The sequence below is a fragment of the Dermacentor albipictus genome, chromosome 6 (assembly GCF_038994185.2).
Source record: "Dermacentor albipictus isolate Rhodes 1998 colony chromosome 6, USDA_Dalb.pri_finalv2, whole genome shotgun sequence".
NCBI lineage: Eukaryota > Metazoa > Arthropoda > Arachnida > Ixodida > Ixodidae > Dermacentor > Dermacentor albipictus.
In genome coordinates this window covers 33,376,263-33,389,778 of record NC_091826.1, presented here as the reverse complement: position 1 = coordinate 33,389,778, position 13,516 = coordinate 33,376,263, and the positions used below count along the sequence as shown (strand labels likewise).

The 13,516-nt window shown below is 45.4% G+C and overlaps 1 protein-coding gene across 1 annotated transcript; it reads right to left on the bottom strand.

Annotated features, from left to right (window-relative positions):
• Positions 1–9,131: 9,131 nt before the first annotated feature.
• Positions 9,132–12,698, bottom strand: LOC139046828 (uncharacterized). The gene is made up of 2 exons (XM_070520740.1): positions 12,063–12,698; positions 9,132–10,367 (listed from the first exon to the last, which is right to left on the bottom strand). Exons 1-2 carry the CDS (start codon positions 12,354–12,356, stop codon positions 9,252–9,254), a joined length of 1,410 nt encoding a protein of 469 aa, XP_070376841.1. The 5' UTR covers positions 12,357–12,698; the 3' UTR covers positions 9,132–9,251.
• Positions 12,699–13,516: the final 818 nt, after the last annotated feature.

The following is a 13,516-nucleotide window of genomic DNA, read 5'->3' as shown; positions in this document are numbered from 1 at the left end:
TAAATGGTGTTGGAGTACTCTAGAACCGGTCTTATAAGTGTTTTATATGCGAGTAACTTTGCTTCAGATGGTGCTAGTTTAAGGCGTCTGTTAATGAAGAATAGCTGTCTTATTTGGGTTGATGTGATATTGTTAACGTGAGAATCCCACCTGAAGTCAGATGTTAGTGTCACACCAAGGTACTTATGCTCGTGAGCAGACGCAAGAGGAATGTTAAGGGTGTACTGGAAGGCTGATGTATGTTTTTTTTTTCTGGTTATAGATAATAAAACGGGCTTTTTTAGATTGATATCCATCTGTCAGTCCTTCCATCACTGGGAGACTGCTGATATGGCGTTATCTAAAGTTCTACAGTCATCAAGGCAGTTAATTTCCTGGAAAAGAACGCAGTCATTTAAAAAGTTTTATATTCTGTGAAGCATATGCTGGTAAGTCATTAATAAAGATTAAGAATAACACTGGGGCTAAGACACGTCCTTGGGGTACTCCTGGTGTAACGTTAGTTGTCGCGGACCTCTCGTTGTTAATTTCAACAAATTGTGTGCGATTTCTAAGATAGTTCTTAATCCAATCAAGGATAGGGCCGCTTCCCAAAGTTAGTTCTAGTTTAGCAAGGAGTTTAGTGTGTGAGACGCGGCCAAATGCCTTCGAAAAGTCTAAAAATATGAGGTCTGTTTGTTTCTGGTTATCAATGCTCTTGGATATGTCATGTGTTAATTCAATTAATTGCGTAATAGTAGAAAGGCCTTTACGAAAGCCGTGCTGACAAGGCGTTAACATATCATTTACTTCTAGATGAGCGTTTACGTGTTTTAAAATAATACGTTCTACTAACTTGCATACTGTGCCGATTGTAGATAGGGGCGTGTAGTCAGAAGGATCAGATTTATTTCCTGATTTGTGTATTGGTGTTATGATTATGAAGCAGGTGTATAATGATCCACCTGCTTATCGCCTCACACGATAATGATTTCGCCTGACGCGATTGGACTAGATTGGCATAGGCCGCGGTATCGGCGCAGCCTGGACAATCGCGCGAAGCGAAATCGAACGTCGGCTTTTCGAACGTGTACAAGAGTGCAGCCCAGAAAAGGCTTGTCGCCAACGGCGAGCTTCGTGGCGGAGCAACGGCCTCTTGCATTGGCCGCCATGTGGAGGAGGCGAGCGCCACCTGAAGGTGTTGCAAGGAACCGGGTGCGCCGCTGCGTGGCCCTCACCCATCGCTCCAGCGCGCGCAAAATTGCGGACACCGCGGCCGGTTTTTTATTTTTGTGTGTGTAAAGGGGTTTGTCTTGAGTTTTCGCGAAACAGAATTATCTTTTCCTTTGCATTCGAGTTACAATCTGAGAGCTATCAAGTCTATGGGTGTCGTGCAAGTCGTAGTTTACGATTTTCCTAGCACATTGTAATTCCTTCACAATTGACCTTTCGCGCCCTTGGCACGCTTCGTATAGTCATTGTCGTAGTTTTAATACATGCAGTTCTGATGCACTTTAATGTGACCGACTTTTAGGCCCTTTATATCCCTGCCATATCCATTGCTTGTGATTTATCGCATCACTTTGATCTTACTACCATTGGTCTGGCGCTCGTTAGTCAAACTTGGCCCTTGCGTCACAAAACACTACATTCATCATCGGATTTCTTCTCACACAAATATACTGCGGAGATTAAATAGCGAGAAGGCCCACTGGTAGTCTTAATTTCATTCAATGGAACTATATAGCGTCGTCTGCTTCGAAGCAGTTGGAAAATTGTCCAGTTAGCCTAGTTAGCCGGATTAGGCGAAATGTTAGCCGAATTAGGTTGACTTCTTTTCCTGGGCAGGACTGAGTCATCGTCACAGCTAGACATTCCAGCGTATCCATAACCGAGCCGTCTTTTCCCCCTCTCAATAACCAGGACGATGTTGGTGTTACGGTGCAAGTGGAATAAGTGGGATCGTGTACGCAACGTAACGCGTCTGCCCGCTGTGCGATGTCCGGACTATTTGCACCACGTCATTGGTGCGTTGTTGAATGCCCTTCCGCGCAAATGTTCGATTCTTCCGTCCGCACTTTCCGCGCAGTTTTGTCCCTCACCACCCCACTCTAACGTGAGTGAATCCCACGCTACCCGAGCCCAACAGCTGTGTGCGATGTCCCCACGTTATGTCTACTCGGTGGGACACCGACGCGGGGCCCGATAAAGACCCTGATACACACATGATAGAAACCTGATGCAAGCCGCGGTAAAGAACGAAGGAATGTATGTCCACGTGGCGCACATGGCTGACAGTGATGCGATAGCCTTAGCAAGTTCGGCACCTAGTTCTCATACTTTACTTTGAGCTCTCTACAGGAACGGCTCGCGTCACGAATTATTCAGTGCCAGGACACATACATCTTACCTTGTCTATGTACTGGCCCTCCAAAGTAGTATACACTTTCCGACCTTTCCACCTGCGCCCCCCCCGTCTCTATTGGCTAGGCCCACCGTAGCCTACCTTCCTCCTGACCCCCCGTCTACCTTGACACCTCAAGTACATTAAATAAAGTTTCGCCTCTCTTTTGAGCTCGTGGGCTGGGTACACGAGCAATGGCTGACAAAATTTCCCAAAAAATCATGTTTTGTAAATAAAACGGCTAAGAGAGGAAATGGGAAAACCATTGGGATTGAAAAAAAAAAAAAATTGGGAGGCTACTGGCAGAACTGTAAGGCTTCTCAAGAAGTGAATGAGTGGGTCTAAACTGCCCTGAAAAACAAGGTTGCAAAATGTTCAAGATTTTAGTAAAGCGACGTACAAAGCAGAAACATATGATGCGGTATGTAGCGAATTTTTATATGCTACCAATTAACGAGTACTAATGAGCTGTGTACTTGTGAGCAATGTCGCTGGCGCTAGCGTTGCGATATGGAAACAGTTGCTCTCACATGTCCAATACAAACAACTGGGATATCCCTTTTTGTGCAGAGTTTTCAAACTGAGAACTCGGAGCTTACACTTTTTTGACAAATAATTTCCAGATTTTCGACATTTTGCACCCAGCCTAACGTGTTTCTAAAACAATATTCTGATTGAGTTGGTAAAACTGATCCTTGATTCCAACATGCAGCAAAGTTTATGTGCGGTTCATAGGTAATGCATCGAGAGCATATCTGCATTTGCATGTACATAAATAGGTGAGTTAGGGTTGGAAATGGGCCTCAAGATGAAATCTAGTGCGTTTCAAGTGGAGACAAAACGCTGTTCGTATATATCCGACGCTCGCGTATAAAAATAAATAAATCATTTTATAAATAAATATAAATAAATGAAAAGAACATAATGGTTCTGCTTCAGGGGAAGGAAGTTTTGGAAATGCCAAATCAGATGTAACGCTACTATTACACTGTTTGTTATGTTTCGATGACAAAACAATTAATAATCGTCCCTTGAAAATAAACATTAGCCTAATACATCACTTAAGTTTGGTCAAATAACATAAGTTTGCGGTTGTTTTGCTCCGTTATTTAAGGAATCTGATATAAAGATCAATATTATTACAAAGAGAAACATTCGTCGCTCGTCAAATTATATTTCCAATAGTTTCGCAAGGAATAAATTTATTGCGTAAGGATAGAGTTTTGTTGGTACGAGCATTACAGTCTTTGGAAGTACGTGACACAAATTATACTGAGGATAAGAAAAAGCGTTCCATAAGAGGGGAGGGCAGGGAATTCAGCTTTCTGAAGTATCTCCTATTCTGATATCGTATCTACTCAAGTAGAGGCAGACGCCTCACAATAACCTCTACCCGGGAGAGGCTTAATGCTTGCAATACATACGGGATGTTTAATTGTATTGTTAACATGATCTTTACAAATCACTTGACACAATCACAATGACATGTTGCACAATTCCACTTTTTGAGTTCGTCTCAGAGGCAGACATTATTTCCGCAAAAAATCAAACTAATTATTTGCCGTAGTTGTTCTGCGAAAGCCCGCAACGCTCAGCTGGTAGAGTGGCTGCCCCGGAAAGGACGTGGTCCTGGGTTCGAGTCCCAGACCAAGGCGAATTTTCCTTCAACTGTGAGGCTTTTCTTTCGAGGAACCCGTATGGGTGTCCTTTTTAGCTATTGCTACGAACGGGTGGATGTCCTATTTCCCCGTTATCAAACTAATTATACGTATAAATGAAGCTTAAATTTTTGTGTTATTTAGCTTTTAAGCTACTTCGTTTACACCACATGTTCCGGTGAATTGGACGGCTATATTTAGCAGAAATGAATTCTCAGTATCACATCAGTTTGGGATCCGCGTTGTGAAAGTTTGCAACAACATGCCATGGTGCTGCATTAAAAACCTGAGTGCGTAAAAAACCGCTTTTGTTGTGTGTGTGCTTTTTTTCTAAATTCTGGCGTTTTACGTGTCGAAACCGTGATATGATTGTTAGGCACGCCGTAGTGGGTGACTCAGGTTTAATTTTGACCACCGGGAATTGTTTGAACGTGCACATAAGTGTGCATGGTACACGGGTGTTTTCGCATTTTTCCCACATTGAAATGCGGCCGCTGCGGCCCTGATTGGTGCTTTGTTAAAAAAAATTACCGACGATTACGTTACTTCCTAATGCGAAATTTGAGCGCAGCAAATAAGCTGTTTCACCTTTTCGATAGATTGAGGCAAAGAAATCGAGCAACACATGTATGCGCTATCACAGAATTTTTTTTTATTTTTCACACGTATTCCTTTAACAAAGACTCCACTAACAGTTCTTGACAGTCATGAAGGAAGCTTTGTGGTCGGAGAAATATACTGATATATGTTCGACTTGGTACACCAATGCTTGATTCTCAAAGACGAGATCTATACAAGTGCCTCGCGAGGTTGTCACAGCCGTGGGACGCGTTACGAGCGAGAGGAACGGGATGTTCTCCCGCATAAGTGTTAGGAAATTGCTGTTTGTCTTTATGTCAACATTAAAGTCCCCCACTACTAACATCGGTGTGGATCGATGGACGGTTAATGCGAGCTGCAGGAGGTGCACGACGTCTTTCGTGAGTGCGATAGGGGCGAAGTAGGCAGCTACTACCAGCAAGCCGTTGGGCAACTTTGCGGCGCACAGTTCGCCAACTTCAAAGTTCGAGCCGGCGCTTTGACAACCGGAAACTCGCAGGAAGAGGTGGGAAGGGGGCGGCGTGTACACCCAGCGGCAAACGATGGGGGCAGAAGCGCGTGCAGCAAGCGGACAACACGATAAAGGGAGGAGGGAAGAGATAGCAGCGACTGACTGATGCCGCTGACGCCGATAGTGAGTCAACCCCAGCTGCGGAGTTGGTTTCAGGGACAACGCCGCCGATGCCGACACAAACAATATGATACCCTCGCTTCCGCAGCGCTAAGAACCAGGGGGGGGGGGGACCCTTTCCTCCTCTTTCTGCATGGCGGCGACGGCGTTCTATGCAGTCACGTTATCTCCACTCTCTAGCGGCGTCAGCGGCATCCAGCGGTATCAGTCGGTCGCTGCTAGCGCTGGGGGGATGAAAGGGGGGCGGAGCTGGTTACGAGGCCGACGACGACGACGACGACGACGACGCGAAACCCAGGAACGGACGCCAAAGAGCTGCGCTCTAAAAAACGAAGTGGGACAACAGCGCATTTTCATCCCAGGTTTCACTGCGCTTGTCTCAAACCTAGTGCTACTCGCAAAATTTCATCAGAAGCGGACGAGTCTTGTGATATCGCTGGCTTTAGTGCGGGCGTTGTAGTATATCTGCTCAAGTAATTAGTTGAATACTGATTCAATTCAATTTTGTTATTATTGAAGTGTGCGCATTGGCTTTCCTTTGAAGTAATGCATACATCTCCGAGTACTTCAGCGCAATAAGTAGATTTGTGCCCACCTCCACAGGAGATTAAAAAAAAACTATTTCTGTCAACAATAAAATGAAAGACGCAGTAGTATAATGCCGTGTTATTCCTCTACGGCATTGCCTTCTGTGGGTGCTGGAAATACGAGCACACGGGCCTCGAATCTTTGTTTAAAGAGGAAAAGAACTGCGGCTTCAGACGGGACGCCAGACGAAGTAGTGGACACCCGCCGTGGTTCTCAGTGGCTATGGCGTTCGGCTGCTGAGCATGAGGTTGCGGGATCGGATCCCGGCCACGGCGGCCGCATTTCGATGGGGGCGAAATGCGAAAACACCGGTGTGCTTAGATTTAGGCGCAGGTTAAAGAATCCTAGGTAGCCGAAATTTCTGGAGTCCTCCAGTACGGTGTGCCTCATAATCAGAAAGTTCTTTTGGCATGTAAAACCCCATAATTATTTAACGAAGTAGTGGACACGGCAGGGGGTGGCTGGATGACGGGGAACACGCCTCCCAAATTTCCAAGCACTGAAGCAGCACGGTGACGCAATCATTCCTGTGTCCTGCTCCTCACTTTTAATTTCTGAAGGGTCGGCGGTTCAGTCCCCGGCGGGCAACGTTGGGCGTGATTGGCTCTTCCTAGGCAGTGTGACGCATCGGAAGCTGATCACAAGGACGCAACCATTCGAGGACGGAGAAATGGAAAGGCGAGGCACAGCAAACCGAGATTGAGGCGAATCCGGCAAACCTTAACGATGATAAATGGTCCATATGGACTTTCGACAAATGGACGAATGCACTCTTACACTCGGATCGTCGCTTTTTAAAAATAAATTTAATGAATTGGTACAAAAATACATACCCCGGCGAGTTGTTCGGTTTAACCATCGAGCAGCGTAATTTAATGCATCCCAAAAACATATCTTGAACAGAAAAAAGCGCTTGTTTCGCCAAATTAAAAAACGGAACAAAACTGATAGCTGGCGTGCGTATCAGGAGGTTGCTTCACTGTTTAAAAACGCAGTCAAAGAAGCTAAACGCGTTTTGTTTGACAATAAACTTCCATCTCTGCTGACTGAAAATACCAAAAATATTTTGGGAAACTGTCAAGCGTTCCGAATGTAACACAACATCGTTAACTGATGTAGATGGTGCTGTTGTTCCGCAAGAAGAATGTTCTTCTGTACTCAATTAAGTGTTTTCTAAATCATTTGTGAATAACGTGTTGCCCTGTTCTTCTCTACCTGAAGTTGTTAAGATGAATTTTTCTCACATGGAACCCTTGTTAATTGATTACGATGTTGTCGTGAAGTTGCTTCGTAAAAAAAGATTTCCTCATCGTCAGAAATAGACGATATTATTTCTAAGTTGTTGAAAAATACCGAAGTGTACTTATCCATAATTTTGTGCAACATCTTTTCGCAATCTATTCTGTCGCTTTCATTACCAAAGGATTTAGAGTCGGCTAGCTGGTTCCATTATTTAAGCCTGGCGACGTGAATTCACCTTTAAATTACAGGCCGATTTCTTTAACAAGTGTGCCATGCAAAATTCTAGAGCATATAATATACTCTAATCTCATCAACTTCTTAGGAACAAATTCATTTTTTTCCGTACTGGTCAGATTGGTTTCCGTAAATCGCTTTCCCGTGATACTTAACTTATTCCATTTACCCATGATATCGGTGCCGCTTGGGATAATGGATTTCACATTGACGCCATCTTCTTAGACTTTTCTAAAGCATTTGATCTCGTCTCTCACCAATTACTTTGTCTGAAATTAAATACACTCAACATTGACCGTATTATGATCTCATATGGATTGAACACTTCTTATCCAATAGAACACAATTTGTCTCAGCTAACAATTTTGACTCGTCGATTTGTCCTGTCAATTCCGGGATGCCGCAAGGTTCTGTTCTCGGACCCTTGCTTTTTCTGATTTATATTAATAAGTTGCCTAAGTGAGTAGCGTCCTCCATAAGGTTGTTTGCTGACGAATGTGTCATTTCAGAGTAATATCATCAAATTCTGACACTCTAAAGCTACTATATGATATAGACAAGGTAACTAACCGGTGCGTGTTAAAATGCGTCTTAACAGTCAAAAGTGCAAACCAATGAGGATTTCCCGAAATACTGCTTCGTCTAACCTATCCAACTGTCACTTGAAGAACTCTGTACTCGAAGAAGTCAGTTCCTATAAATACTTAGGCGTCCACATAGCTTCTAATTTTTCCTGGCAAACACACATAGACCTCATCACCAACAATCCTAACCGTACGCTTGGGTACCTCCGTCATAATTTGCCTATCGCACCCGCTAACTTAAAGCTACTTCTATACAGAACACTAATACGTCCTCAGCTTGAAAATGCCTCTTCTGTATGGGAGCCTGGTTTGGATTACTTAACAAATGCAATAGAGTCAATACAACATAGTAGCGGACGTTTCATTGTTACAAACTATTCTCGGACATCAAGCGTAGTATCTATGAAGGCTACTTTAAACTTCCCTCTCCTCTCATCCTGTAGGAAGGAAGATAGCATGCTTATCACTGCTGCACAATATGCTTTATTACAATCCGGAATTAAAAAGTGAACTTTTGTCCGAACCTGCATACACATAATCGCGTACCGACCATCGCCATAAATTGGGCGTTCCACATTGTCGCACGAACCAATTTTTTATTCATTTATTCCTAAAACTACCAATGAATGGAATCATCTGCCGCCCTCAATTGTTAACATAACCGATATGTCTGCTTTTAGAACTTAAATTGAAGAATGCATTTGTTAAGCCGCACTTTCAATTTTTTTTAAATAATATTATACCCTGTTATCTGCACATGCTATGTACATTGATCCACTCCATTCTTTAATGCCTTCGGGCATTGAATTAAGGTACAATAAATAAATAAATAAATAAATAAATAAAAAATAAATAAATAAATAAATAAATAAATAAATAAATAAATAAATAAATAAATAAATAAATAAATAAATAAATAAATGCGATGCGACGCATAAGCATTGGTCGTGTATTTGGGACAGGGGACAACGCGGTACTCCAGCGTAGTATCAAGCACGAACGTCGCATTGAAATCAATCGCTTTACCAGCCGCACGGCAATAATAGAGAGAAAAGTATCTACGTGAACGCCATAAGGTCAGAAACCGCTCGAGGAACGTTTCGCAACAAAAACTGTATTAGCACAAGAAATAAACAAAACGAACGGCCAGTAAAGTCAGAACAGAATAGGTTGACGGTTACTAGGGGTAGCAAATTTCCAAAAAACAGATGTCGCAGAGCTCACTTTATTTACTAGAAAGGAGATCGAAAATACGCTAAGCTCCTTTGACACATATTGTGAAGCGGCGAGGAGGATTCTCCGGTGCAGTGCACATTGTGCGATGGCGAACGTTAAGGTGCTCCTCTGATGCTGCCGCCCACATTTCCATCGGTGAGCAAGATTTCGAACACAATCTTTCCGTCTCGGAGGTAACCGTGATTTTTCAGCGAGGCAATGCCTATATGAAATTTAAGGTGGAAGTGCGGCAATGAGAGGTCATCGCGGTTGCAGCAACAACGCTCGGCAGTGGGAGTCAACGGACGTTCATTGGGTGGTCCTGAACGCGCCGCTTTCACGTACCAGAAAGGCGGCCAACACTTGGAGTCCACCAGCGTCCCGTTAAACTTGATCTTCAGAACGAGGTCAGCTGCACAATCGCCGTACTTCCAAACGGCAATGGTAAAGTAGGTGTCCTCCATGTGCTGCACCCTAATCTCGGCAAACTGTTTTCTGTCTCCCTGCCACTGAATGATTTCCTCAAAGTTTTCTAGGGTCAGCCGATATTCCACCCACCTTCTTTTAATGCCCTCGGGTATCGACTGCGCACTGTTCAAATGCCGAACGTCACCGAACACAGTCTCAAAACGGGCAATGACACGGCCGAAATCAGGCTCCGGGGAAGTTTGCCGCGAGTGTTCAAGGTGGGCTAAGTGTTCACACTTTCGACGTATCTCATCTTCTTGTTCCGAGCGCAAGGACAGCGACCACGACGTGCTGGCTTCTTCCAATGGATTTTGCTGAGACGTCCGCTGCTGCGACACGGTCGAGGAAATCGTGGCGGTGATTTGTTCCATCTGGGTCTTTAAATTCTGCTCGCATGTTCCGAGCTCGCGAGTGAACCTGGCTTCCTGGTTTCTGGCTTGTTCCGTAAGCTCATTCAACTGACTCTGAATCACTGGCAGCAGCTGGTCGTGGTTGAGGCATCCCAGCATCGCCTTCACGTCTTCAAGGGCAGCGTTCAAGTCTTCGAGTGTCACTGCTGTAGGTTGCGAGGACTCTGTGATCGCAGTAGAAACACCGGCACTGCATCCGGCCGCGTAGTGCGTTGGCAGGTCTCTGTGCTGGACTCCCTCGCCGCATCGCAAACATTCCACGGTGTGAAAGGTGCACTCGTTCTCGTAGTGCTCCAGCATACGGTCCGTGGTGCCCGTGTACTCGCAGCCGTGCGCTTCGTTCCAGCAGTACACCTTAATGGAAATTAAAATATATAAATAACACATGTTAAAAATTTTGGTCGATAAACTATTTTTACTAAAGGCGCCTTCTATACGGGTCCCTTACATTTAGAACACATCTTTACATGAATTACGGTGTGAACCAGCCTTATCGCCAAATTGTTTGGAGAAGCAAATATGCTCAAAATCAACCAGCACTGTCTGCCGCTGTCTAAACATTAAACATGCATCAAACACGAATACTAGGTCAAAGTGAATCGCCTAATTATACTTCTAAATAGCAAGACAGCTACTCCCACACAAGAATGAGCCTTGGTAAGCGAGAATCGAGGAAAAATACGCCCGTTGTTTAACTATTCTTCCAGCTCCAAACTCATCTACGAGGACAGCAGCATTCTTGTGCAGTGGAGACCGCCATCTCCTTTTCGCTTGCTCCTCAAATAGATGCTGTCACCGACTACGGGCAAAGATAGCGCTTAGAGGCCGGTTACGAGGGAGTGGGGTGGGGGGGGAGTATTTGAGGTTGAGGAATAATGTCTAAAGTAAAATTTTGCAGAAAGGGTAGTTTTTCAGAAGCAACACTATCTTTAGAAGAATAACTAGTAAATTTATTTCGTAGTGGACCCAACCTCGTTTTTTTGACGTTTCAGTACGAATTTCAAGGAAAAGAAGAATAATGTTTGCATACAAAGTGATTAACTATCACTGAATTATCACTGAATTGAATATTTATTACCAGTTTCACTTTGAATTTAGCGCAGAATTGACAACCCCAAAACGTCAGTGTGACGTCGCACATCTCAACGTATTTTGTCTTTTTGTTATTTATCTCTTATCTATACACTAAGAAATAAGTAGATACCGAGTTCCAACAGAATATTTCACATCAGCCTAGAGTCATTTAGTGACGATGAGCGAAACGAGAACAAGTTGAAAGCAGAAGCCAACGTTATAGGTGGGAACGGGAAAGAAAATACAGAGGATGATACCTTATCCATAAGTTAGAGACATTGCAACCAACAGGCATAAACGTTTCAAAATGAGCTTTAGAATATATCCGGTATGTTCAATTTGAAGCTATAGGCAACAACACTTAGTTTGGTTTCTTAACGCTTTTTCTCCCTTTCCTTCCTTTCTTGTTTTTTTATTTTTCAGCCGGCGTGTCAGACGCCGTTGACACGCCGGCTAACACGAGGGCGTTGACACGTGATTAGCAGACGACGGGGCCCTGGCCTTGTGGACAGCACTCCTTTATTCTGAATTCCACACGCTAACACACCTGCACTCGCTGCCGCACCCCCCTGCCTTACGCTCTCTCCCCTTTATTTGAACCCCACCTATATATGCTGTGGCGGGGGAAGCATAGGTCGCCTTGAAAAATACGAGTCCACTTGTCGAAACGTTCGCTCCTGCTTTCACCTTGTTCTCGTTTTGATCATCGTCTTGGATTTCCATCTCTCGACTTCCCCGTGTTTTCCCTACAGTCAATTTGTGTTGCTCTATTGTGTTAGTTTTGATAGACGCTAAAGAGTAACATTTGGTGAGGGTGAAATCGTGTATTAATGTTCGGCAATGGTAAAGGGGAACTCTAATCGTTAGGCGTGCACGTATGCCGCAGCGGAATTATCGGATTACTAATCCATAATTGCCTCCCCCCCCCAAAAAAAAGAAAGAAAGAAATGACAGAAATATTTCTTTGGTCCTCACCTTCACGGCGTTCGCTTTCCTTGCCGGGAATTCATAACCCCCGCACTCCGATTCTTCGAATGCCTCTCGATCCAACGGACACTGGCCAACGCCGCCCTCGAGGGTGGCTGCGTGGCAAGATTGGCACAGAGCATGCGAGCACGGCAACAGCACCGTCCGTTTTGGGATCACGCGGCAGAGGCCGCACACACGTGAACTGGGAACCTCGTCGACGAACCGCGTCGGTCGCCAGTTGACGCCGGCGACGACGTGGTCGCGAAAACGGTGCACCCGCCCTCGTCCGTGATCCGGCATGGTGGCGTCTTCAGGCACGAATGCTACGCTCGCACAAGAGCGTGGTGGCTTCTTTTACCGAGCGTATCGCTACTCAGTGGTGTCGGACACTTTGCCTAGATCACCGTCAACAAGAGATAGAATGAGCCTTACACGCACTATCGCGTAGAATGGCGAACCCTTATCGCAGTTATCGCCTCCGCAACGCGGCGGGGAACGTGTGCTTTGTTACCGTCGGCGACTGCCGTTCCACACATCTCGCACGGATTCCGCAACAGCGGATGCCTATGCACCGGGCTTGTTCCGTTGACACATACACTAACGCGTGGCGAAATAAGAAGAAACGGCCCTCCGCGCCTTCTGCCGGCGCACCCATGTTGTCGAGACCGACGCTTCCACGCATGCGCGTTCCTCCGTGACGGCAAGCGTGTATGTCTCCGCGCTTCCTCCTTTCCCGCCGGCGATAACGGGGTACATGTGGCCCTCCTACGATTGCCGCTGTGGCGGCTTCGGACGGCACGACTTCGTTGACGTAAAGGAAATGAACGGTTCGTTTTCGTCTTAGCTGTCTCCATCAACAGAGCGCCTTTTCTGCCACGCTTTCTTGCTAGAGAACGCTCCGTACGTAAAAAGCAGGAAAGAACGAAGCCTAGCCACGAGAAGGCGCAACCAAAAAAAGAAAAAGAAAAGAAAGACAAACAGATGACTTGTTGCGTTCGCAACCGGGGCGGCCGCTATGCGTCCGCGCCCGTGACTCGACAAAAAATTTGAAGGATGCCTAAGCTTTGCCTTTAACATTGGAGAGCGATAGCATTCAAACATGCCTGACTGCTCCTCACGCTTCCCGGCAACTGGAGCTTTTGTAATCCTTATGTTTACCTGGAAACGAGTGCGGCGAATGGCGAGCTTTGTGGCGGAACCGCGGCCTCTTGTGTGGTTCGCGGATAGATGGATGGATGTTATGAGCGGGTTGTGCCATCAAGCTCTTGCTGCTATACTACTTAATATCCTACCTAGATTAAACAATGAAAAAAAAAGACAATGAACTACCACGCCCAAATTTTCTCATCCCCTGTTGCGAACTGTACGATGCGACGGACACGAGCGCCAGCTGGCGTTAATGCAAGGAACCGGGTCGCCGCTTCGTGGCCTCCGAGATGCCCATCGCGCCAGCGCGTGCA

What these genes read in the sequence shown, in the direction of transcription:
- LOC139046828 (XM_070520740.1), bottom strand. Translation starts at nt 12,356, where the DNA reads ATGCCGGATCACGGACGAGGGCGGGTGCACCGTTTTCGCGACCACGTC. An exon ending in GGAAAGCGAACGCCGTGAAG is followed by an intron (nt 10,368 to 12,062) that starts GTGAGGACCAAA and finishes ATTTCCATTAAG; the next exon opens with GTGTACTGCTGGAACGAAGC.